The sequence below is a fragment of the Rhamphochromis sp. 'chilingali' genome (genome assembly GCF_963969265.1).
Source record: "Rhamphochromis sp. 'chilingali' genome assembly, chromosome: 16".
Classification (NCBI taxonomy): Eukaryota; Metazoa; Chordata; class Actinopteri; order Cichliformes; family Cichlidae; genus Rhamphochromis; species Rhamphochromis sp. 'chilingali'.
This window is the reverse complement of record NC_137943.1, coordinates 23978621-24001787: the sequence shown is the minus strand read 5'-3', so window position 1 is coordinate 24001787 and position 23167 is coordinate 23978621. Positions and strand designations below refer to the sequence as shown.

Below are 23167 nucleotides of genomic sequence, written 5' to 3'. Positions count from 1 at the left end.
GAGCCCCCTCCTGTATTGTGTCTACACCCACGACTGCAGTTCCACCCACCACAACCTCATCATCAAGTTTGCTGATGACACCACGGTAGTCAGATTCATCTCAAAGGGAGACGAGGCAGACTACTGAGAGGAAGTCCTGAAATTGGCAGCATAGTGTTCAGAGAACAACCTGGCACTGAACACCAACTTGTGGACTTCAGGAGGCACAGCACTGACTTAGCCCCCCTGTACATCAAAGGGGAGTGTGTGGAGAGGGTCCACACCTTCGGGTTTCTCAGTGTCCTCATCTCCGCTGACATCTCCTGGACAGACAACCTCACAGCAGTCGTCAAGAAGGCCAGCAGCGGCTGCACTTCCTGAGGCTGCTGCTGAACTTCTACCGCTCATCCATTGAGAGCCTGTTGACATATTGCATCACAGTATGGTACGGGAGATAAAGTGAGGCTTCAGAGAGAAGTCAAAGCAGCACAGAAGATCATCGGCTGCCCTCTCTCCTCCATGATGGACATTTAGTCCTCCCGCTGCCTCAGCAGAGCAACAAAAATGCGCTACAGGTGCATCAGCATAAAGACTGACAGACTCAAAAATAGTTTCTTCCCAAAAGCCATAACCACCCTGAACTCACACATGCACTGACAATACAGTCCCACCCCGATTCCAAGGCCTTCCCTCTATAAACAGACTACACAACTATCATTACTGTGCAATAGTTTACGTGCAATAACCCTGTAACACTGTAAATATATCACACTAATTATTAATTCCCCCCATATGTATATTTTATATATTCTTTTGAATACTGCTCATATGTATATAGTGCAGCAGAACTGAGCACCTCACACCCGTTTCTTTTACCACGTTTGCACTGCGTAGGAGATGCTCTGTATCTCATTGTACATGTGTATAGTGACAAAAGGCATTCTATTCTATTCTATTCTATTCTATTTGAGATGCAGCAGTGTGTGGATATAGAGTATAGATAAAGTGTATAGAGTAGATCAGTCTTGAAAAGTGTGATATAAGAAACACATCAGGCCTAATATTAAATACAATGGTTCTTTATTATACATATGCCTCTGTGGAGGCATTAAAAACCACTGGGTGACACCAAACTATCCTGGTGAATGAATAATGTCGTCCAGAAAACTGTTCAATCACATTCGGACACCGAGGCCGGACTCACTCGCAGCACGCTGCTGTCCAACATGATGCCCTCGGGTCAGACAAACAAAAGCAGAACAAATATGGGACAAGTAGGTCGTTACCATGGTTTCCGTATCTTTAAACCCTTATAATTATGCATAAACATACACGTACACACACATGAGCCGACAACAGGCCGTTTCATGAGTTAAAATGCTGTGCAAATGTTTCAATACAAACTAAAAACAACCAGAACCACATATTCTCCAGTTCACACATGAAACTGCAGCACTTTGAGTCCAGCACACGGTTTTCAGAGAGCCTCCCCCCACCCCCCCACTCCAGACGTGGACACGGTAAGGCCAAAAACCCAACTCTTAATATAACATGAGCGCCTCCCGGGTGATGCAGACTGCAGCGCTCAGCAACATTTACAAAGTCTGGGTCATATATCTGGGCTAAAATCAAAATAAAAGCATGCAAACACAAAATGTAACAAAAGCTTGATGAGAAAATAACAAAAGTGCTTTGGCTCAGTCAACAACCAGGTTAGCACCACATTTTAAGGGGTATGAAAGTTTTCAGCGGCTTCATGCTCTGACTCTGGGACACACGCTTCAAAAAGGGCTTTTTAAGGGGATTTAAGTCTCAGTGCGTTTCAAATTAAGTGCTTGAAAATTGATGGGCTTGCAGAGCTGCTGCCATCGCTTTCTCGTGTTATGACCCAAGTCATTTTGCTGTATGTTGTTTGTGCTTATGTAAGTTCCAGGTGGAGGCAGATAATTGGCTAAGCATGGAATGAGGCTGGCTGCCCCGCCCACTTTCTATTTCCAAACAAGCTGTGCATTTAGCCATGGGTCTTGTGTTTAGTGGTGAGCTGTGTGACCAAGTTACTGTGATGAGAAGAGCTTGGTTGTCTTGTATTGATTGTAAACCTTGGTGATCTGGTTGCTGTTGGGGTTTTCTTTTAAAACCTTTTTCTCCTGTTTAGCTTAGTGAAATTTTCTTTTGGGTTTCTCGTCATAGGTAAATCAGTTCTGTTTCATTTCTGGAGTGTTTTGTTTGTTGTTTTGGCCATTCCCTCCCTGCTGCTTGCTATCTTTGGAGATTAATAAAATATCTGGTTGTTGTGAAACCGCAATCCTGTGGTAGCGTTGGTCTTTCCTTGGGAGCAGGCAGTGTGGGCATTACGTTTCCTTTTCTTTTTTTTGTGTTGCGCTCCGGTTTCCCCTTGGCTGGGTTGTAGCCAGGACCTTTAAAGCCCGGTCACACCAGAAAGACGAACAGCTAAATATTTGGGTCCGAGGCTTGGTGACTGTGGCAACAAACTGGATCAGAGTATCTTTCCACACCTCTCTGTCATCAGAGAAGTTTTAGCACTTTATTCTGAAGACTGAGAAAAATTTTATATTCGTTCGCTAACAGGAGCACCTTGAGGTCAAACACATCTGAGTCTGCTCTTCACTCGCATAGTAATTGTTCGATTTAGGATCCACTGTGGTGCAGAGAGGCAAAAACTACAAAATAAATGTGCCTTTCTCCAACAAATTATGAACCTGGCACTACCTTTAACTGCTAGATAAAAAAAACTGACTGCTATTTAGAATTTTTTTCTTTTGTCCAAAAGCAGAAAACAATGTTCGAGATGCCTTATTTTACAAGTTTTGTTTGTGTGATCAACATTTCAAAACCCAAATACTCTGTTTCTTATACATAAATGAGAAGCTGGAGCAAGAATGAATATTTAAATCTTTAATTTTCTGTTTGCCACCTAATATTTTACCATTTCTCTTTTTTCGCTCCATCAGGTTAGTTGGATCCTGGAGTTATTTGTATGAGACTGATCAGGCACTAAATACATTTTTTGATTGCTCAAAGTTCATTAAAGTTGGTTTTCAGGGGTGCAAAACATGCAGCTCACGGCTCACTAATTAATTCATTACCACGATTCCTTTAATAGCGATGCCAGTATTTCTACACAGCAACTACTACTATCGCTTATTTTTTTCTGCTCTAGACATGCCGTTTGAATTGTGAAGCACTAAAACCTCCACATGTGAAGTTTTTTCCCCTTTTCTCTGATCTGTAACACGTCAGGGTGCTCATTATAATTTATTACGATAATACGATTTATTAAACAATAGGTCAAAAACATTTTTTACTCAGGTTTAGATCTCAGCTTTTAAAAGGTCTTTTTTTCACCATAAACCACTTCTTAAATGTAAAGAAAACCAAAAATCAGGAGGGGTATTTTTTTTAATCTGCCATTTAGCTCTGGTGTTACTGGTCAAGTTATACATTGCACTGTTATTTGCTGGCGTGACGGGGTCTTTAGGTTGGCACAGAGCTGAGAGGAGTGGAAATATTTATTGTTTTCTCAATGGAGTAGTGTAGATTGACTTTTCACTCCCCTTTCGGGTGGTGCAAATTGTATGTTAGTAGGAGGTGGTGATGGGACTGCTTCTGTTTGTCTGTGCCCGGCTGAGCCCGACATTCAGAAAACACAGATTCGTACTTGGCACCGAGTGCAAACAAGCATGAGTATGTGAAATGTCCACTGACTCGGACACACTGTAGAAAGAAAATGAACAAAGTAAACACGGTGAAATGGAAAAGTGCCGTACTAGACGTTATTTCAGTTGGGTTTTTTTCCCTCTTCATTGCTCTCCACCGGGGGAGTTTTCTGAGGCGGGTCCTGGGGGGAGTCTTCACTCTGACTGGCTTGCTCCTCTGCGGTTGGTGACTCTGGTTTAGCTGAGGCCTCCTTGGTCGGCGGCGCGGCGGTTTGTGTGCAGTTGATCGGTGCGAGCACTATGGCAGGCTGCAAGGGACAGAAAACAAAAGCCTGCATGAGTGAAGGGCGCCAGGCTGAACACAAAATTTAATGACAGGAGCTACAGGAGAGCAGAAGGCAAACAGAACCAAACGCTACACAGGCACAAATTTAACCCCAGCTAAAGAAGCTTTGTGCCCTCAGAGGTATTCGCAGGGATAGAAACGTCCCACTGAGGTTTTTAGCCCCATCAAGCTACGCAGAAATAATCTACATCAACATCAGCCCCACTAATGGGAGTCAGAGTTTCCCATGTGATCACTACTTTATCATCAATGCAGAAATGAAGCAAGGTTAAGAGAGCAGAGGGAGGTACTACGAAGCAAGTTCATAAAGCCAGGCTTACTTTGTGTTAGCTGGCTCAACAACACCTAAAACCCCAGTCAGAGGTAACAGGCATCTCAACAGTGGTTTTCAGCTTCCTGTGTTAGCTCAGGTTTTCTGCTTCAGGCTCTGAGCATGCTCACAATAAAGAGCAGGCATCTGATGAAAGTTATTTTACAGATTTAATATTCTTGTTTGTAGTCCTGATAAATGGACAACAAACAAACAGACCGACTTTCTAATCTGTGTTTTTTAAGCTAGAATTTCAGCAGGCTTGGCAGCAGATTTAAATAAAATACAAAAACAATCGTTTTCTGCATTAGAAAATAAATGCTAACATATTCCTGCCTCTCTTTCGGGGGTTATAGTGAAACACAGCTCTACCATGTATGTAATCACTTATGTATATACAAAATTTTTTATTCCTGTGCTAATTTTATTCTTTTTATACAGCTGCTGTAACAATAATTTCCCTTGTGGGAACATGAATGTATATATCTGCACATGGCATGTATAAAACCTATTGCTCCAGCAGAGAATCTGAATCTATCTAGAATCAGTGAAAACGTGGCACTTTTTAAATAGCTTCAGTTACCATGGTGATCAAGAAAGCCACCCCCGGGACACTGAAAACTCTGACTTAAGGCTTGACGTAGCTCACTAAGCCATTGATTTCGCTTCGTAGTACGCCCGTCGGGGTGTTTGATGGTAGAATGAAGCCCGGTTTGAATACCTGCAGTGACATTCACAGACAGCTGAACCCTCAGCAGCAGACTAGAGCACACCCACAGTAAAATAAAGGGTGAGGAGTAGCGATGGAGGGGGACATTGAAAACAGAAAGAAGCAGTTGGAATGGATGGAATTATTTAAAGGGGTTACTCAACTTGAAATTCTACTTTAGTCTGCATGTTATTTAAACCTAGATTTTTTTTTCTCCTTTTTTTTTGTTAAGTCTTTTTGTTCTTCCGTAGTAGGCAGTCATATCAAACTGGTATTCACCACAAATCCACTTCCAGTCCAGAACTGGGGCAACTCCCTGCGCCATAGCGCAATACTGAGGCTGGTGAGCAGAGTGCAAGGCACCAGGTAGAGTAACGCCGGTTGACCCATCTGCATCACGGCCAGCGCCACGAAGGTGATCAGCAGGCCGATGCCATAAGCTGACGGGAGAGAGACAAAGACAGACGTCACTTTAGCTCCTGCAGGTGTTCTGCAAGCTGGTGTGCTGCTATATTCTTATTTACAGGTCGTCCTTGGCCTGCTTCTACCTTACTGAGCTACAACCATCAGAAAAGTTACTGAAGTCTTTTGTTCTTAGACTTGTTCCTAAAGCTTGTACCAGATCTGGCAGGAAAATGAAATCCTCTCTTTTTTGCTCTAAAACTGAAGTCCTCAGGAGAGGAAGTGCTGATGTTTTCTACTGGCTAGTCTTAACAATCTGTTTATTACATTACAAGCACCACGGTCATTTTTCTCGGGGTAAAACGATGAGTTGAACTACAGAGCAGAACCTCCCCTTATCAATGTCATTCCCACCTGAATGAGGCTCATCATAACATCAGCATTTCACAGAGTACAGCCCACCTCCATCCCCTCCTCCAGCCCACGTACGTACCAACTGTACAGGCCATGAAGTAGATCCTGTAGGATTGTGTTAAAATGTCAAATCTGTGACAGTACACAACCAGCAGACCTGAGAAAAGAAAACCAAAGAGGCATTCAGAACAAAGGGAACGACTAACAGCAGTTTCACAAAGCTTTCTTAGCAGACTTCCAGTTTTAGTATTTGTTTTAAATTCTTTGATGAAAATCTCTCATCCGTGACAGACTTACTGTTGGACAAGCCCTTGCTCTTATTTTCAAAGCATGTGAACTGTGTCATCATAAAACATTTGATTTGCATACCTGGTACTAAGATATCTCCGAAGCCAAGCAGGGAGAAGGGGCGGTCACAAAGAGCCAGGGGGGAGGAGTTTAACCGTGGCACTTTAAGCACCATGGGAAGCTGGGGAAAACACAAAAATTAACATTACCATCAACTACTGAGCTGAGAGGGGTGTTTGGAGGACTTAACCGAGGTGTACCACGTAGGCTCACCTTTTCATGTGTGGAGGAGTCAGAGGGACCAGCTGCTACCTCCACCATTATACTTTGCCCACTCTGGAGAAAAGGTAAGGAGTAAAAACACAAAGAACACAGCAAACAACAACTAAACTAAAGAGACGTGTGTGACAACCTGACATACCTTTGTGAAGGAAGGTGTAATAAATACGAAGAAAACATCATAGACGAACAGGACGGTCATTAGTAAAGTGCAAGCCTGCATCAGGGAGCAAAAGAAAACAGTTTATGATCAAACTTTTATTAAAACAATCAAACACAGTTAAAAACCTTTCAAAAAAAAAAAAAATCGCGTTGTGGTTCAGATCTGTCACCTTAAATGTGGGCAGCCTGACTGTTTTGAGCATGTAGAGACAGAAGGCGATCCCCAGGGCGTCCTGTAACACCCACGCCCACCTGGAAGACACATAACACATTAGTCAGCCAGCACCATCACCATATCATGTACCTCAAAGGCGTCATTACACACAGACTTTACGCCACCCGACACACACACCCACAATAATTCTGCCCTCAAACCAAAATTCTTGGGTGCTGGAAGAAAGTGTGCAGCACAGCCTGTAGGAAACCAACAGCTTCAGCTCTTTTGATACTTCAGCAAAAGCATCTTTCCAAGTGAAAGTGAAAAATTTCCCCCCAAATATAGCACCTACGGGGTCACTCTGAATTTTAAACCAGAAGATATGCACTTCTGGAGAAGCCCACAATAATAATTCCTTTCTCAAAAAGCTGAAATAGCCCGAGTGGTGACACTTCTGGATTATGTGATAAGGTATCTACTATTAGGGCTGGGCCATATCATACCGTTCACTGTAATACCGGTATAATGTTAGGAAATGATAAGAAAATTATATATCGCAATAGAAAATGGGTAAAACGCGCATGCGCAGTGCCTTTGTTTTCATACGCACATGGTGGAAAAAAGCATGGCGGCGACAGAGAATGAGAAGGGCGAAAGCGGATCGCTGAATAAAACTGATGAAGCAGAATTGGTTTGTAAAAATGCTGCAACTTCAGTGGTGTGGAACTGGTTTGGCTTTCGTGCCCTCAGATACACACCAAATCACATTTTTTGGTAGAGCATGCAAGCGGGCCGTCGTTATTACCGAACCGATTTTATGTGGTACATGCCGCTCAAAAATCTGTCAAAAAATGTTTTAGTACGACTTTGCTAAGTTACGAAGCCGCACCGCTTGATGGATTGTCAGAGCATTATGGTTACCGTAGTCGGGAGCCTCGCCGAGTGATACGTACTGTGCTTGAACATAATATTACCGTACTGAGTGTGTATAACCTCTTTTTAAGTTTTGTGGATATTATACATGGTTATGCTGAGGACATGTCGGCCAATTTCCTGGAAATGCCTTTTGGTTAAACTGTCAGCAAGGAATTTTCATTTGCACTGTTAAATTTTTATATAACTTTAATGCACATAAAAAACAGCTGCTTGTTTAAGTGAAATTGTAAATGGTCTGTATTTGTATAGCGCTTTACTAGTCCCTAAGGACCCCAAAGCGCTTCACACATTCAGTCATCCACCCATTCACACACACATTCACACACTGGTGATGGCAAGCTACATTGTAGCCACAGCCACCCTGGGGCTCACTGACAGAGGCGAGGCTGCCGGACACTGGCGCCACCAGGCCCTCTGACCACCACCAGTAGGCAACGGGTGCTGGGTGAAGTGACATTATTAGTACAAAAAAACCCCATCAAAGTTGTGGAGTTGTAAAGTATTTTGTCTCGCATCAGTTATATTGTTATGGCAAATTTTCAAATCTATATCGTGATAAATATTTTTGGACATATTGCCCTGCCCTATCTACTATGAAACATTTAGTCACAGGTTATGGTTAAAAGTTTACTTTCTAATGTGAGCCAATTCTGATCTAAGTTGAAAGGGCCGCCTACATATAAGGCTTAGACCATGGCTATTCAACTAAGAAGTTAGTTGGGCCAGATTTTCAAACAGAGGAGTTTATCTGGGCCAGATATTTTTTTGCAGCCAGTAAGCAGCAGATCATGATCAATTTCAAACCCACACAACTGTATTGAAAAACAAGTAATTTCTTTTATTCCTTTTCCCCTGTAAATCTGGTGACCTCTCAAAAATGCACATCGAAAGGTTCATTTATTTAAAAAAAAAAAAAAAAAGGAAAAAAAAGGGAGGTATAACTAGCTATTTTTTTTTTGCACATTTGAAATAATAATAATAATAATAATACATTTGGACATTTCCCTTTCAAATTAAAATAAATATTTTGCTGACCACTCACTTTTCCTGCCATGAATGGAGCCCCATCTGTCACAAGTATACAGACACGCTTCATATCCAGACCATTTTCCTCAAAAAGAGCTGAAATCTTCTCAAACATTATTTCGCCAGCTGTGTGTCCCTCTAACGGTAGTAAGCCGAGCAATTTTCCATCCAAAAAACGGACATATACGCATAACTGTGCATTATCAGTTCTGTCTGTGAACCCATCTCCTACTATAGACATTAAATCAGTTTTCTTCAGGTCATCTGACAACATTTCAAACTCGTCTGACGCCAAAACTTCACAGAACTTCAACTCGATGAATATTTGAACTGTCTGACAGGGGTACGTTTTTAATAGCAGATGTCACACTTACTTTAATTTTTTTTGTCACTTATTACCGCATCCACCACGGCCAGCATGCAGTATTTCACTGTTTCAGAATCTTCGGCAAGAAGCAAACACGAAGGGAAGCTGCTGCAGCTCTCTCTCGGGCTGTACAGGACCCTCACCATGGTAGTACAATTCCAGTTGTAAGATTATTAAACTCGCAATTAAACTGTACTTGCTGTTGTCACATCATACATTACAATGATAGTTTAATATATTTACATTACGGTGCATTGTGGGTTAAATATTGCTAGGCTACTAGGAGTGTTGCATTCACAGTCTACACTACGCTGTAGGAATTTTTAATTTTTTAAAATTAATTAATTAATTTTTTGCGTTTTCTGTGTTTCTGCCAGGACCACAGGCAGGGCCACTCGCAGGTTGCTTCTGGGCCACATGTGGCCCGCGGGCCGCCATTTGAATAGGCTTGGATTAGACCCAGACAGAGGTCTAGGTTTTTATTTTTTTTATTTTTTAAAGCTATCGCAGTTATTACTATCAGTATATCCTGGTTATTTCCCACCGCTGCACATGTCAATCAATAGTATTCCTTACTCCCATTCACCTCAAGTTAAACTTCGTACCTGACCTCATTTTTCGCCTCTCATGATTATTCCCCCTTTAATCGCTACAAGCTGGTGAATTTGACCTTTTCTTCTATGACTGTGAAGCCCTGCAGCGCCTTTGTCTGTAGCTGTAGTGGAATGAATTCAATTGTTTTTTAAATTTTGTGTTGTGCACTCACTGGTCTTCGTTGCGAAACACCATCCAGATGATGCTGACACCAATGCAGAGGGCCGACAGCAGCAGCATGCGGATCTGCGGCCGCTTGTGCAGGTACGGCAGGTTGTTCTCCGGGATCCTATTTTTCCAAAACATAGGTCAGATGTCAGCCACTACACCACAGCACTTTCTCTCAGAGAAATACAGTCACTGTTAAGCATGAAATGCAACTAAAAAGTGTTTTTATTAGCATTAATCTGCAGATAATCATGTTAACCATGTATCATTTGGTCTACAAACAAAAGAAAAAAGGGTGTACAGAAGAAACAGGAAACAACTGCTCAATCCGCATTGCTGAAAAAAATATAAAAAAAAGGTTCCTAAACTGTTCATCATGCTGTAAGTATAATGAGTATTTAAGTATTTATATGAGCTTTTCTGTTTCCAGGGTGGAGTGATTGTACAGCAGGCATCTTTATTGAATTTAATAAATAAGAACTGGGCGAACAAGTTTGAATTTATTTTAGATTTGAGAAGCTCAAACATATATATACCCTGACTAATATTTGGTTGAATCATCAAGTTGCACCTCGACCAGACATAGAAAACATACATGAATGGAGAGAAAAAAAACCCCAAATGTCATGCTGTTTAAAGCATCATCGCACCTGCTAATATGACCTGAAGACTCACCTGCACTTGCAGAAAGGAAGTCTCCTGACGAACGGCCACAGGCAGCTGTACAGGCCGACAGAGGAGGCCAAACAGAAGATCCTGATGACCCAAATGGCTAAACGGTGAAGAAACAGCAGACAGAAGCTGAGTAGATATTATCGTGTGAGGAAACCCGCTTCTTTGGCATCCCCCCTCCTTAAACGCCTGAATAGTGGTATTGCTTTCCCTTTTGTACACTATTGCCATCCGCAGCTTTCAGCAGCTTTTTAATCTGTTTAAAGGCGAAATGTTATCTCAGCCATTGAGCTCTTTATCAGTGCAGCCATTCTTTACACTCAGCAGGGTTTGACTCTGCTGCAGCTTAATGCTGGACAACAGGTAGCTCTGCGAGAGGAAATGATCTCTGAAGAATCTCAGTTTACCCTGGAGCTAAATGGAGAGGGGATTATTAATTTAATAAGATTAGTTTAGAAGCTTGGACTTTTTAACCAGAAATCCTGTTTTATTCATTTTGTGTATTTTCTTGTTGCACCTGTGTGTGATGTGCATTTTTTTAAATTTCTTCACCCTTCTTCTTTTTTTTTAATTTTTTTATTCACAACCTATTCTACTGTATTGCATTTTAATCTTTACTTATTTTGCTCATTTAATTGGTTTTATTTAATTGAGCTCCTTTCTATTATTTGGTTTTTACCTTAAGTGAAACTTGCTTTGTCGTATTGTCTTTTTATTTTGTTAGCAAAATATTTATTCTACTTATTTAAGCTAGTTTTTAAAGGAGGAAAGAGGCAGCAATGTTAAAGGCTTAAGACACTGATGGTGAGCCTTCTATCATCGTGGACAAAGTGAGACTGCACAACAACAGGATTAACAAGCCAGCGGACTTTATGAGTTCAGTGCCAGTGATTCCTCCTGTGCATTTCTGTCTAATTTTTCCTGGGGATTCTGGGGAATGGAGTCTAATAGACTAAGTTTCATCATCCGAGCGACATACAATGTGCTACCTTCCATAAATGTTAAAGAGGTACATATTTCTCAGCTGCAGTGAATAGATAGAATAAACTGTAGAAAACTAAACAGGAGAAAGAAGAAAACAATTTTAACATAAACCATTGACACACTCCGGGGCCTGATCAACCCTGGCAGGGCCTCCTTGGATGAGGGTGTCTAGTGATAATGGCCGAAACAACCGATGAATTCAAGGTCCACCACTGACGATGTGTCTAAATTTTAATGATTTAGATCAGATCTCTAACCCCTAAACCTAACCAAGGAAAAATGGCAGATTAGCTTGTGTAAAAGAACAAAAGTTGAGACACATAACGATGTGTGCCACTGGTAAAGTTTCTGGGATGCTTTTCCTCATAACACCCATCCCTCAAGATTTTCTCCATTAAAAGCAATGCATTGTCAGGAATTGTGACATCTAGTCCTTTACCAAATCAACTTGGCTTTTAAATTTATCAGCAAGAGAGCAACAATATAGGAAATAATAACCGTATTCTTAATATAAGGACCTTCAAATATCAGTAAATTCCTGGAGGGAGATAGCTGAAAGTATCAGAAGTGAGATTCAGAAACGTGTAAATAAGTTGTTGTTTTTTTTTTTTTAAAACGTGAGCGATAGTTATGTTTACCTCTAAAGAAAACTGACCACAACAAGTAGCATGGACCCCGGAGGGGAAAAAGTGCCAGCATTTTACTTGTTTCTATCTGCTGGCTCTGCATATAAAACACTGAGACACAACGAACCTCAGCTGCCGAAAACTATGCTGCACAAACATGTAAATGAGCTGTTATCAAGGATGTACTCAGGATGGGCCTGAGTGTGTTTAAGCATTAAAGTCCAGCTTGTTTGACTAACATAATTAACGTGCTGTGCCCGGGTGCGGTTCAGTTAGACTCGGTACAGTATGCATGTATCGCATTCCCCTGCACTTCCCTCTTTAAATATAACTCTGAAAGGAAAGCGTTCCACCGCTTTCATAATAAAGTCCCAAAATCCACAAACTCATAAAACTCATCAGGCTCTGCAACAGTGTTTAAGTAAATCAGAGAGTGACTGTGAGAGAGGAGCTGCTGCCAAGATAAATGTAAGCATCCTCTGGCACAGTGTGAGCACTGGGCAGCAGGAGGACAAGTGTCCCTAATCTGAGTAAGCTACTGCATACTGTAGATAAAAAGAATATAAACTTGCCAAGTGGTGAGGAGAAATTTGACGCTTAAATTAGTTAACAAATTTGACAATGAATGCCTAGTAAGTCCAGGAATTATCCATACAGGTGTTTCAGTCAAGAAAAACAAGGAAACCTGTAAGATCCAGTTAAAAGCTGCAGGCTTGAACTAAATCAGCTGCTCTGGAACCATTTTTTTGATTCTGACAGACTGTAAAAATAAGCATATCCTAAATTATCACTTCATTTGATTCTAAACTACAAAGACTTATTGCAAAAGCACCATTCTGTGTTTCTTTGCACTTCTGGAGGTTTTTTTTTTCAAATATGTTTTGCTCTGTTTTTTTTTGCACATAGCAAATGCTGGGTTTTTTTAGGTTTTGTCACATCTTTTGCACAACCTCAATCCAGAGAAAATCCCTACTGAGTGATGCCAAGCCACAGTGAGTAAGGACAAATTAAAAGCTTTGAGAGGCTAACCGCCCCCAACACACTAATGAATACTGGGCAGAAGGAACTGAAACCACCATCATTTACTGTTCCCATAAACGTGCTTCTGATCGAACGGATTTACTTATCTTTTAAATGTTTCCTTCAGCGCGACTAGTAAAGCAGCGGTTATATTCTGTGTACGCTTCGTGAGTATCTGCATCGTACCCAAGTGGTCGTAGAAAAAGTATAGTAGCACCAGCATGTTGCAGCACATGACGACGAACACACAAATCATGATTGGGGTTACGTCTACGGTCTCCTCCTCTTGCTTCTCGGCACTGTCGTCCCGCTTGTGCTTCATGTACCGTCTGCAGGAGGACAAGCAACAGTGAGTAACTCTAAAGACAAAGAGTATATATGCACACATGTTTGCTCTGAGGTTTTGTCTTTCACATTTTAAATTGCAGATTATGGTCCAATTTTTGGTGATTTACCAAAACACACGGGATAACCATATTGCCATTAAAAGTCTATATTTATAGTCATTTGGTCAGCTGGCTGGCATTCACTTCCATCCTGAGTTGAAAACACGCACTCATGATTCCAAATGTTTTTTTCTCTGCGGTGCTGTGCGTCAGCGACCCCATCTCACTCTGCCCTCCTTCACCTCAGAAAACTCCAAAAAGATGGACTCAGATTGGCTTAAGCCAATGAGTCACCCATACTCAAATAAACAGTGCTGCCCTTTACTGGAGTCGCAGCGGTAAGATGCAGATTGCTTGGTTTGAAAAGAAGAGAAGCACTCATAGTCACCCAAAAGGAAAGTCTTTTGCAATCATGCACTTGTATTTTGTTGCCAGGAAAACTCTGACCAATGTTCTCTGGAGCCTCTCCTGATGAAATATCTCTAATGTAAATTTAGCAGCTGTGACTAAATGCATCGTTTGCACTCACTGAAGGAATTTCTTTGATACCCAATACTTGCATCATTGTATTTTTGTATCACTTAATGCAGTTTTGTTCAACCCAGACTAAAATCACTTTTTAACTTTAATTTTTTCAAAAAGTCTGAAAACTCTGGCTGTCATACTGCAGTACAGCTGAAACTCTGGCACTATGGGATTTTCCACTGAATCGCTTCCACAGAAGCACTTTTACAGGACCAGTAAACTTACTTCTTGCTGTCTCTGCTGCCGGCCCAGTAGCCTCCAATAGCCACCGTTCCTACTGCCATCAAGAAGATGATCACCATGTTATAGTCTAACACTGGCTCATTGGGTGCGTACATGGCAACCAGCTGTCCTTTACCAAAGGTCTGCAGAAGTAAGAAACAGCATTAGATTTGCCAGATGTAAACCTTCAAAACTAAATAAAACATGCCAAAATAAGGAAGTGCTACTTAATTTATATTAAATAAACCCTAATTTAGCCTACTTCAAAGTAAATTAACTCTGATGTTGTGATTATTAAGCCCAATTCAGTGCATAACACTGGACTGAAGTCATGAATTGCAACAAGAGTCTCCGTCATGGTGCTCAGTTTTAGATACACTTTTCCACTTAGATACATTTTCCACTCCACTGGAAAAACAAATCTGTCTGAAAAGGAGCATTTAACCAGTTGCTTCCAGCTGGATAGACGTGCCATGTGCCGTTTAACGTGTATCAAAGCTTAAACCATCTCTAAGTAGTTCCCTGAACATGTCAATCAGTTCACTGTACTCAAATGGACTCTGCAGTCACCAGATCTCAATCCAGCACAGCACCTTTAGGATGTGGTACAATGAGAGATTCTCATTGTGGACAAGGAGTTAACAAATCTGCAGGAACTGTGTGACACCATCATGTCAATAGGGAGCAAAATCTCTGAGAAATACTTCCAGCACTTTCTTGAATCTGTACCATGAAGAATTACAGATGAAAGGTAGTTTACCCTGCTACAAACAAGGTACACATATTAAAGCATCCAGTGACACAAAATTAGAAAAGGGATAATAAGGCTAGGTGTAGAGCTTCTAAAGTGAGAAGAGAAATATCGGTTGGTAGCTGACTTCTCACCTTGCTTATATCCAACATATCAGAGTAGCTGAGCAGTGCCACAGGAATGTCAATCTCTTCATACTGAGTCTTGTTTCCTGCTGGTGGCGTCTGTAGGAAAAAAACAAAAACAAAGCACATTTCTGATTTGTCATGAACCAAAAGACCTGTTTAATTCTGACACAGAATAGCTGTGAACAGCTGTCTTACCAGTCTGTCCTTGCTGACGATGAGCAGGCCCTTGGCACCATTAATCTGGGCCAGGCGAACTTTTTCATAGAAAGTGCAGTTCCCCCTCATCACCATGGGGATGCGGTTCGGGAAGCCTCCCTCTGGGACCTCAGAGGGTGAGCACAGGACCGATGTTGTCAAGTCATGGATCTGGAGACGTGACTTTGAAACAAAAGGTTTGGAAATACTCTCAGAGGTTTCAAAATACAGTAATTAGAGATGTTGTTTGTTTTAATTAATTACTCATTATGTACTGTTTATTATTCTTTAATGGAACAAAGAAGCTTCCTCATTTAGTGTAAAAAGGGGCAGCCTTGTCATAAAAATCCTTGTACTTCTAAAAGACTAGTTTGTTTCTCATTATTTCTCATTATTGCCTTGAAGCAATTTGAAATTTTACAATGTTTGGTTAACCCCCTTTGTTAGTGACTTACTGCCTTATTGAGATCCTGAGGTAAACGTGCCCACTGGGAGTTGAAGAATATGCAGTAATCCTTTCCTTTGCTCTTGCCCTTGTCACTGAAATGGGCCATGCCGTACTCTCCCACCACCTGTCAACATAAAAACAATGGCTGGATCATCTCACATGTCCAAGAAAAAGTAAATTTTTATATCACAGAGTTGAGCTTTAATTCTAGCAGCCCTATAAATGTTGATGTTTCGCTGTCTGCATCAATTTGAGACGACATAAAAATTCCCAAAAGCCTTTTTGAAGCTATGATTAAACTATTCGTACCCCTTTTAGTTGGTTTTTGTATACCCTTCTTCATATAAACGGGGTGCACACAATATGATAAACCCTTGAATGTATAATAAAGCTCAGCAGCACTACAAACTACAGCCTTCAGTGTATAAAAAGGCTCAGTAACAGCTCCTACAATCAGGGTTCCTGCAATGTACTTGAAGTTAGATTTAAGGCTTTTAAACACATTTCTCAAATACCTCTTCTTTCTTTCTCTTTCCACATGACAATCTTTAGCTAGATTAATAGTTTTTTCACTGCACACAAAACAGAAAAACCTGTTCAAATTTTAGTTGGCTCACTCAGTTATATTGTTTCTGGCAGTGACTTGAAATATTTCACTCTTAAACTCTAATTTCAGACGCGTTCCATATTTTACAGCACTTCCGCAGTCCAAGTTGTCAGTGGTTAACATCATATTCGCTGTCTCGTAATCACTGTGAAGATAAACCCAGTGTCGGTTTCAGGTGAGGTCAATCGATCGGCAATAATCCCCCTTCATTAATGCTGCATCAAAAGGTGAGTAATGTACGGAAGCGTAGAGCTGCCACCCAGGCAAAAGAAAAATACAAGTGTATCACGTTATAACGTGAAAGGTTTATTGTTCTAACAAGATACTTTTCCTGTTTGTACAATATACTATCATGTTTGTACAATATACTTTTCACGTTTGAACAACATAATATCACGTTATTACAATATACATAATTATCACGTTCGTACAATATAATTATCACGTTCGTACAATATAATATTTATATTGTACGAACGTGATAATTATATTGTACGAACGTGATCATATATTGTACAAACGTAAAAAAAAATACCATTACAATAACATTTTTTATTGTAAGAACGTAAAACGTGTTGCATTCGGAAACCCAAATCCATGGTAGTTGTGGAGAGTGCACGCTCGTCAGAACTGGCACTTAACTTTGAATGCCCTGCTTTCAACATGGACACAAACACTGATAGCCCACTTCTGAGATTTCTTCAGAATCGTGGTGTACCTGAGGACTGTCTCTTACGAATGCTACAAGAACACGTAAGTGCACTCTTGAGGGGGAAACTTGTAAAACTCGCTTTTTACGAAGTTACAGCGTCTAAAAATGTGACATATTGCTAAGTTAGCAACCACAGCGGTTTTCGCTTCTCTCGCTTTGACTGCGTAAGGACGTAACGGTAGGCTGCATTGGTGTGGATCTTTAATATGGAATGGAAAATGTAAAACAAATTAACCCGCTGTATAAAACTGGGTCGTTGTATGACCACATGTTACTACTTAACCCGTATGCAGATTCCAGGTTTCTTAAATATATCGCTATATTATGTGATGCAAAATGTTTCCTTGTTTATCTAAAAACAAATGAATTAAACTGTGTTTATATTGATATTTGTCTTCAATTAAAAAAAACAGTGAGTTCAACCCTTTGTGCTCTGTGCAACTGAAAGATACGTGAATACTAATTTACTTTTTCAAAGGTGGGCGTTGTATATACTGTAATATTTCTATTAATAACATGTTAGAGAATCTCATTAATGTTGCTGCCATAGAGAGAGGAAAAGAATAAATGCTAAATATTGATGGCTGCCACTAAAATAATAACAGACAATTATCAAAACACATGTGAAATTTACATACATTTTTTTAGTGAGGTACCTCATGTGGTGTGGCAGCAGGTATACCTTGTACTTCTGTATAGTAATAAATATCCCTGTTATTACAGATTGATGCCACAGTGATTGATTTCATGGATGACAAGACCCTGTCTGATTACATCCCAACATATGGTGACCGGATAGCTGCCAGACGGTTCTGCTTGGAAAACAGTGGTGCAAGTACTAAGGAATCAAGAAAAAACTCATTGCTCGAAAAATTGAAGGAAAAGATGGGAATCAATGAAAATGAGAAGAAACCTGATCATGAGGAGGCATTTGTTTCTAAGAGAAAAAGAACATATGCAAAAAACAACAAATGGGCTGAGAAAAAGACACGAAAAATTGAGTTAGGGTGGATCCATGAAGGTAAGCAAGTGAGAAAGCGCAGAGGAGGAGGAACAAGGACCTTTGATGTGCCCAAAGACTCCAAAAAAGCTGACATATTACAGTATGCTAAAGATCTTTTCTTTCCAAGTGGAAAAAGCAAATTTGGAAGATGGGAAGTGTTCAGTCATGACATATTAGACTATCAGGAAGAGGCCGTATTTGATGAAGATGTCACAGTTGGAGAACTCTATTCAGCACTTAAAATGGGAATGTTGAGATTTTACTTGTGCACAAGAAGATTTTCCAATGATGAAGATGATGAAGAAGTTTATGATAGAGGGAAAACACATGTAAACAATGTTACACAACTGACTGACTCACATCAAGGAGATGAAGAAGCTTCTCACACTGTTGTGATCTCATCATCAGAATCTAGGAATGCTGATGAAGATGTATTATTAGACACATCTGAGGTAATGATTGGACCCTACCTTGGAGAGCCTCTGCCTTGTCAACTTGATGACACTGTAATAGATGAACCATTCCTGCAGTTTGAGGAAGATGATCTGGTCATCACATCCATTACACTTCCTCCAACAAACACAGCAGTCAGTAGTCCAGAAACATCTATAAGCAATGAAGCAATAAGCTCTGCAGGATCATATGATGTTGTCTGTGTTACCATCAAACTTCACAGGGTTACTATTCTGGAGGAGATGATCAGCCAGTTCAAAGATCCAACACTCCTCATACACCCTCTAAAATACACCTACATTGATGAAAAAGGAGCTGACGCAGATGGCGTATCAAGAGATGTGTATGCTGCATTTTGGTCAGAGTTTGTGGACAACACAGCTGAAGGAGAGGAGTTCAGAGTGCCATCACTGTCTCCTAAATGGCAGGAAGAAGAGTGGAAATCCATGGGTAGAATTTTACTGAAGGGATTTCAAGACCATGGATATTTCCCTTGTCGCCTTGCTCCTGTTTTCACAGTGGCACTCATCTTCGGTGAGAATCAAGTATCAGATGATCTGCTGTTTGAAAGTCTTCTCTTTTACCTAAGTCAATCAGATAGGGATCTGATAACAAGGGCACTAAAAGAAGATCTTTCAGATGAAGACAGGGATGAAGTGCTGGATCTCATGGATCGCCTGGATGTATCAGTGCTTCCAACCAAAGAGAACTTAAAAGGCCTTCTTCTGAAAGTCGCACACAAACAATTAATCCAAAAACCAGCATATGCCGCAGAGAAAATGTCCTTAGTTGCAAGCTACTTCCTAAAAGAAGCTTTTCAAAGCCCACAAGATGTCCTACAAATGTATGAGGATAAAAAGCCAACAACGAGAAAGCTTTTGAAGTTGCTTACTGCCTCTCCCACCACTCAAGCAGAGAAGCAGAGCTTCAGATTTCTGCACCAGTACATCAGAGGACTTGACGATACAGGGCTCAGAAGGATGTTCAGGTTTCTTACTGGGTCAGATGTCATCTGTGTTGACAAGGTTGAGGTACTGTTCACGCCTGTGGATGGACTGGCACGACGACCTGTGGCACACACATGCGGCCCTCTTCTGGAACTACCATGGACATACACGTCCTACCCAGAACTACGAAATGAACTGAACAATGTTTTGGCTGCTAAAAGCTCTTATGAGTTCAGCATAGCTTGATTAAAGTCCATCATGTTTAAACCAAAGAATGAAAGGTTTGCACTAACAATGACTGGCTATGAAGCTCTAAAGTTTGTTAAACCCACAAACAGGGAACACATCATTGTATAAAAAAAGAAAGAGCTTAAATTTCAGGGAAGTGTTTTATTTCATATTTGAATTTATTTTCAAAAATTGTGGATAACATCAATTTGTTTCCACCATGAAAAATGTAAATTTCAGTTTAAATTTTCATACTTAAAAGTTTTACTAGTTTAAATGTTAACTAATTATGTTTAATAAGTTCATATGGTTAGCAGCAAGTGGTGAACTATGCTTATTATTAGTTCTTATCATGTGTCAAGGTCCTTTTCCACAGGTCTGTGGTGCAGTTTTGTAGGATACAAGATGTCTGCTAGAGGGGATGTTTTGTTTAGTAATAATTCAAAAGACTTAATATTAATTATTTTCAAGTATATTTTTTTTTACCTTTCCACCAGTCATTTGTTTAGAACATATTTTAAGGGAATAACTTTGGAAGGCAATGTGTTTGATGCAATAGTTGACTGGAATAAAAGACAGAAAATTGGCACATAAGTTAAGTTTTGTAGTGTTTATCAAGAGTCCGTGTTTTCTTCTCCTTGAACACAAATAAAAGGGAGGTTAACATCTAACACTATTTGTTAATTATTAAATAATGCAGAATTTGTACATTTACCAGTTTACAAGAAACTGTTCGTGGATGAATAGCAGTTGCACAATGTGTTCAGTAAAATTGAAAACAATATTTCATGAATGATAATGTATAGGATCAGCAGTTTAAAAAATGTTTTTTTGACAGTCTTAAAACAGAAATCAGATATAATAGAAATTCCGTTAAAAAATAATTGGAAATGCCAAAAGGTTGGAGTACGCAGATTTGGTTAAATATATTTAGACATGCTTGCTTGCTACTATCTTGAACCGAAAATCCAAACAAAATAATAATGAATGTCTTTTCTATTGTTTATTGCACAAATAAAACATTGTACCCAAAAATATATGCGTAAAAATTCCCAAAGCCCAATTATATTTAGGTTTATAAGTCCTTCAGTATATAGGCTCTCAGGAAGAGATACAGTTCAATGGATTCATCTGCTGTGCTTGGTGGAAGTAAGAAGTTCTCTGACATTATAAGGCAACACAAGCTGAAAACGGTTTCATCACAGGTATAAGGTCCTCTCTGTTGACATTCTTGCTTACAAGCATCCACTGCCTCCCAAGAAACCTCTTTCAGATGATCCTGTCCTCCAAAGAGATGAGGGATGGTGTACATGAGAATCGGACGTCCACTTGGAGCAACTGCATTTCTGCTTCTGCGTATTAGATGGGTGTTCCACATATGTGCAACTTGCTGCAGCTCTTCCTATTAAATATTAAAAATTAAAAAATCTCATATCAGTAAAAGAACACATTTCTCTTGGCTCAACATGTTACCCAAAACGGCGCTGGCACGGCTGGCAGCCTTAACCCAATTTCCCTCGGGATGAATAAAGTACGATCAATCAATCAATCAATCAATCAATCAATCAATCAATCAAAAGCACCACACAATGACAGTCGGAAAAACAGAGTTTATCAAAAATACTCAACAACAAGAATAACAGTGGTAGACACGTGATACTTTGGAAAATTTTAAGTAATTATTAAACGTGAATTGTTTTAGACAGTGCGATTTTATGTTTCTGGCCAGTGAAATATGCATTTTTTTTCATATCCTCAACGGAGTGATAATAGGGATGGTGCATGGTAGGTGTTAAAGCAAACTTTTTATTCTCTCTCCGTGTCTCTCTTTCTCTCTAACACACACACACACACACACACACACACACACACACACACACACACACAATGACTCATTAAAAGAATATAAACATGGTTACATACCTCGATGACGTTCAGGCACGTAAACAATATGAGCTGCTTGTCCAAAAAACATCCAGAAAAGCAATCATGGTCTTTTAGTTCCTGGAGACGATTTATCCAGTGCTGAGCATGATGTCGTCTCAGAAAGGCCCACCAGCCTTCAATACGCTGATTGTGATTGCTGGATCCAGTAATAAAACAGTTTCTGACGTTCGGATCCATAGTCCAGCGCAAGAATCGTTGCATCTCGGCCATTATGACATTTTCTGTTCCCAAATCAGAGCGAATCCTAGCAGGTGTTCCCATCCTCTTTTCAACTTCTGCTATGAAATATCCAGCAATGACTTTGGGATCATTGTTTGTTGAATAGGCATGAAGCCAAATCATAACTCTCGAAAACCCATCAATAGCTCCATTTATACAGATTCCAAAAGGCTTCAGTTTGTCATAGGAGTCAACATGCCACATGAAATTTGGTCCAGGATTTACATACGTGCGTCGCATTAGGCGATTTCTGCGTCGTTGCTCAACACCGTAAGGGTCAAGATATTTCAGTAAATGTCTCACAGTACTCTGCGTGACAACATAACCTGCCTGAATGCAGTTCAGGTGATGTAGTTTGTATCCATGGAGTCTCCCATGTCCCTCCAGTTGATCAATAAGAAATCGTGCCACCTCAATCGGATCGGACTCATTCTTTCTCCTGTACAGTCCCATGCGTTTTAGGTTTCTTCTAAGTGTCCGCATGCTTATCACAATACTGTCCAAACTGCTCAATAACAGCAAAATCTCCCCATGCCTCAATCCAAGCATAAAATAGAACTTAATTAATTCCAATAAACGAGCCATTTTCTCGCACTCTGATCTGCACTGTCACCCACTTCACTATGTTTTACACTTCCGTATCTTTACGGCAATATATCATGCTCGAACAATAAAATATATGTTATAACGTGAAAATTTTATTGTTCAAACAATATAATTATCACGTTCGTACAATATAATATTTATATTGTACGAACGTGATAATTATATTGTACGAACGTGATAATTATGTATATTGTAATAACGTGATATTATGTTGTTCAAACGTGAAAAGTATATTGTACAAACATGATAGTATATTGTACAAACAGGAAAAGTATCTTGTTAGAACAATAAACCTTTCACGTTATAACGTGATACACTTGTATTTTTCTTTTGCCTGGGTGGCAGCTCTACGCTTCCGTAGTAATGTGTGGGTTTCCAGGGCCCACAGAAATCTCCGCAAGCTAACAGACATAGCATCTATGCTAACGTTCCCGGAAAACCGCAGGGAAATAAAAACCCAAATCCTTGTTTGTTAACCGCAGGCTGCTACCCGACAAAGACGCACTGAGGGACAGTTTTCGAAGAAACAGACGTGGTGTCTCTCACCTTCTGGATGAGAAAAGCGACCCAAATCAGTGTTTCGGGGACCCTCATGATGTCTAGCTTGTTGTTGTCTCCCCCATCGACCAACCAACCAAACGTTTGGCTCGAACTCCCTGCACGAGAGCCCCCAA

The 23167-nt window shown here is 40.3% G+C and overlaps 1 protein-coding gene across 3 annotated transcripts; it reads right to left on the bottom strand.

Annotated features, from left to right (window-relative positions):
* Positions 1 to 1036: 1036 nt before the first annotated feature.
* Positions 1037 to 23167, bottom strand: sppl2 (signal peptide peptidase-like 2). Of its 3 annotated transcripts, none has more exons than XM_080907130.1 (15): positions 23040 to 23167; positions 15779 to 15895; positions 15324 to 15506; positions 15135 to 15224; positions 14253 to 14392; positions 13303 to 13445; positions 10490 to 10586; positions 9819 to 9935; positions 6737 to 6818; positions 6547 to 6621; positions 6399 to 6461; positions 6207 to 6306; positions 5917 to 5994; positions 5301 to 5461; positions 1037 to 3964 (listed from the first exon to the last, which is right to left on the bottom strand). In XM_080907130.1, the coding sequence occupies exons 1-15, from the start codon at positions 23085 to 23087 to the stop codon at positions 3779 to 3781; spliced, it is 1680 nt and encodes a 559-aa protein (XP_080763256.1). In that variant the 5' UTR covers positions 23088 to 23167; the 3' UTR covers positions 1037 to 3778. The 3 variants fall into 3 exon arrangements, 2 of the variants coding, with proteins under 2 accessions (XP_080763256.1, XP_080763257.1); XR_013974607.1 differs by having other exon boundaries at positions 3826 to 3964; positions 5186 to 5461; XM_080907131.1 differs by lacking the exon at positions 5301 to 5461 and having other exon boundaries at positions 3759 to 3964.

What these genes read in the sequence shown, in the direction of transcription:
- sppl2 (XM_080907130.1), bottom strand. Translation starts at nt 23,087, where the DNA reads ATGAGGGTCCCCGAAACACTGATTTGGGTCGCTTTTCTCATCCAGAAG. An exon ending in CTTCCTTTCTGCAAGTGCAG is followed by an intron (nt 9,936 to 10,489) that starts GTGAGTCTTCAG and finishes TTGGAAAAATAG; the next exon opens with GATCCCGGAGAACAACCTGC. An exon ending in CTTCATGGCCTGTACAGTTG is followed by an intron (nt 5,462 to 5,916) that starts GTACGTACGTGG and finishes CTCTCCCGTCAG; the next exon opens with CTTATGGCATCGGCCTGCTG.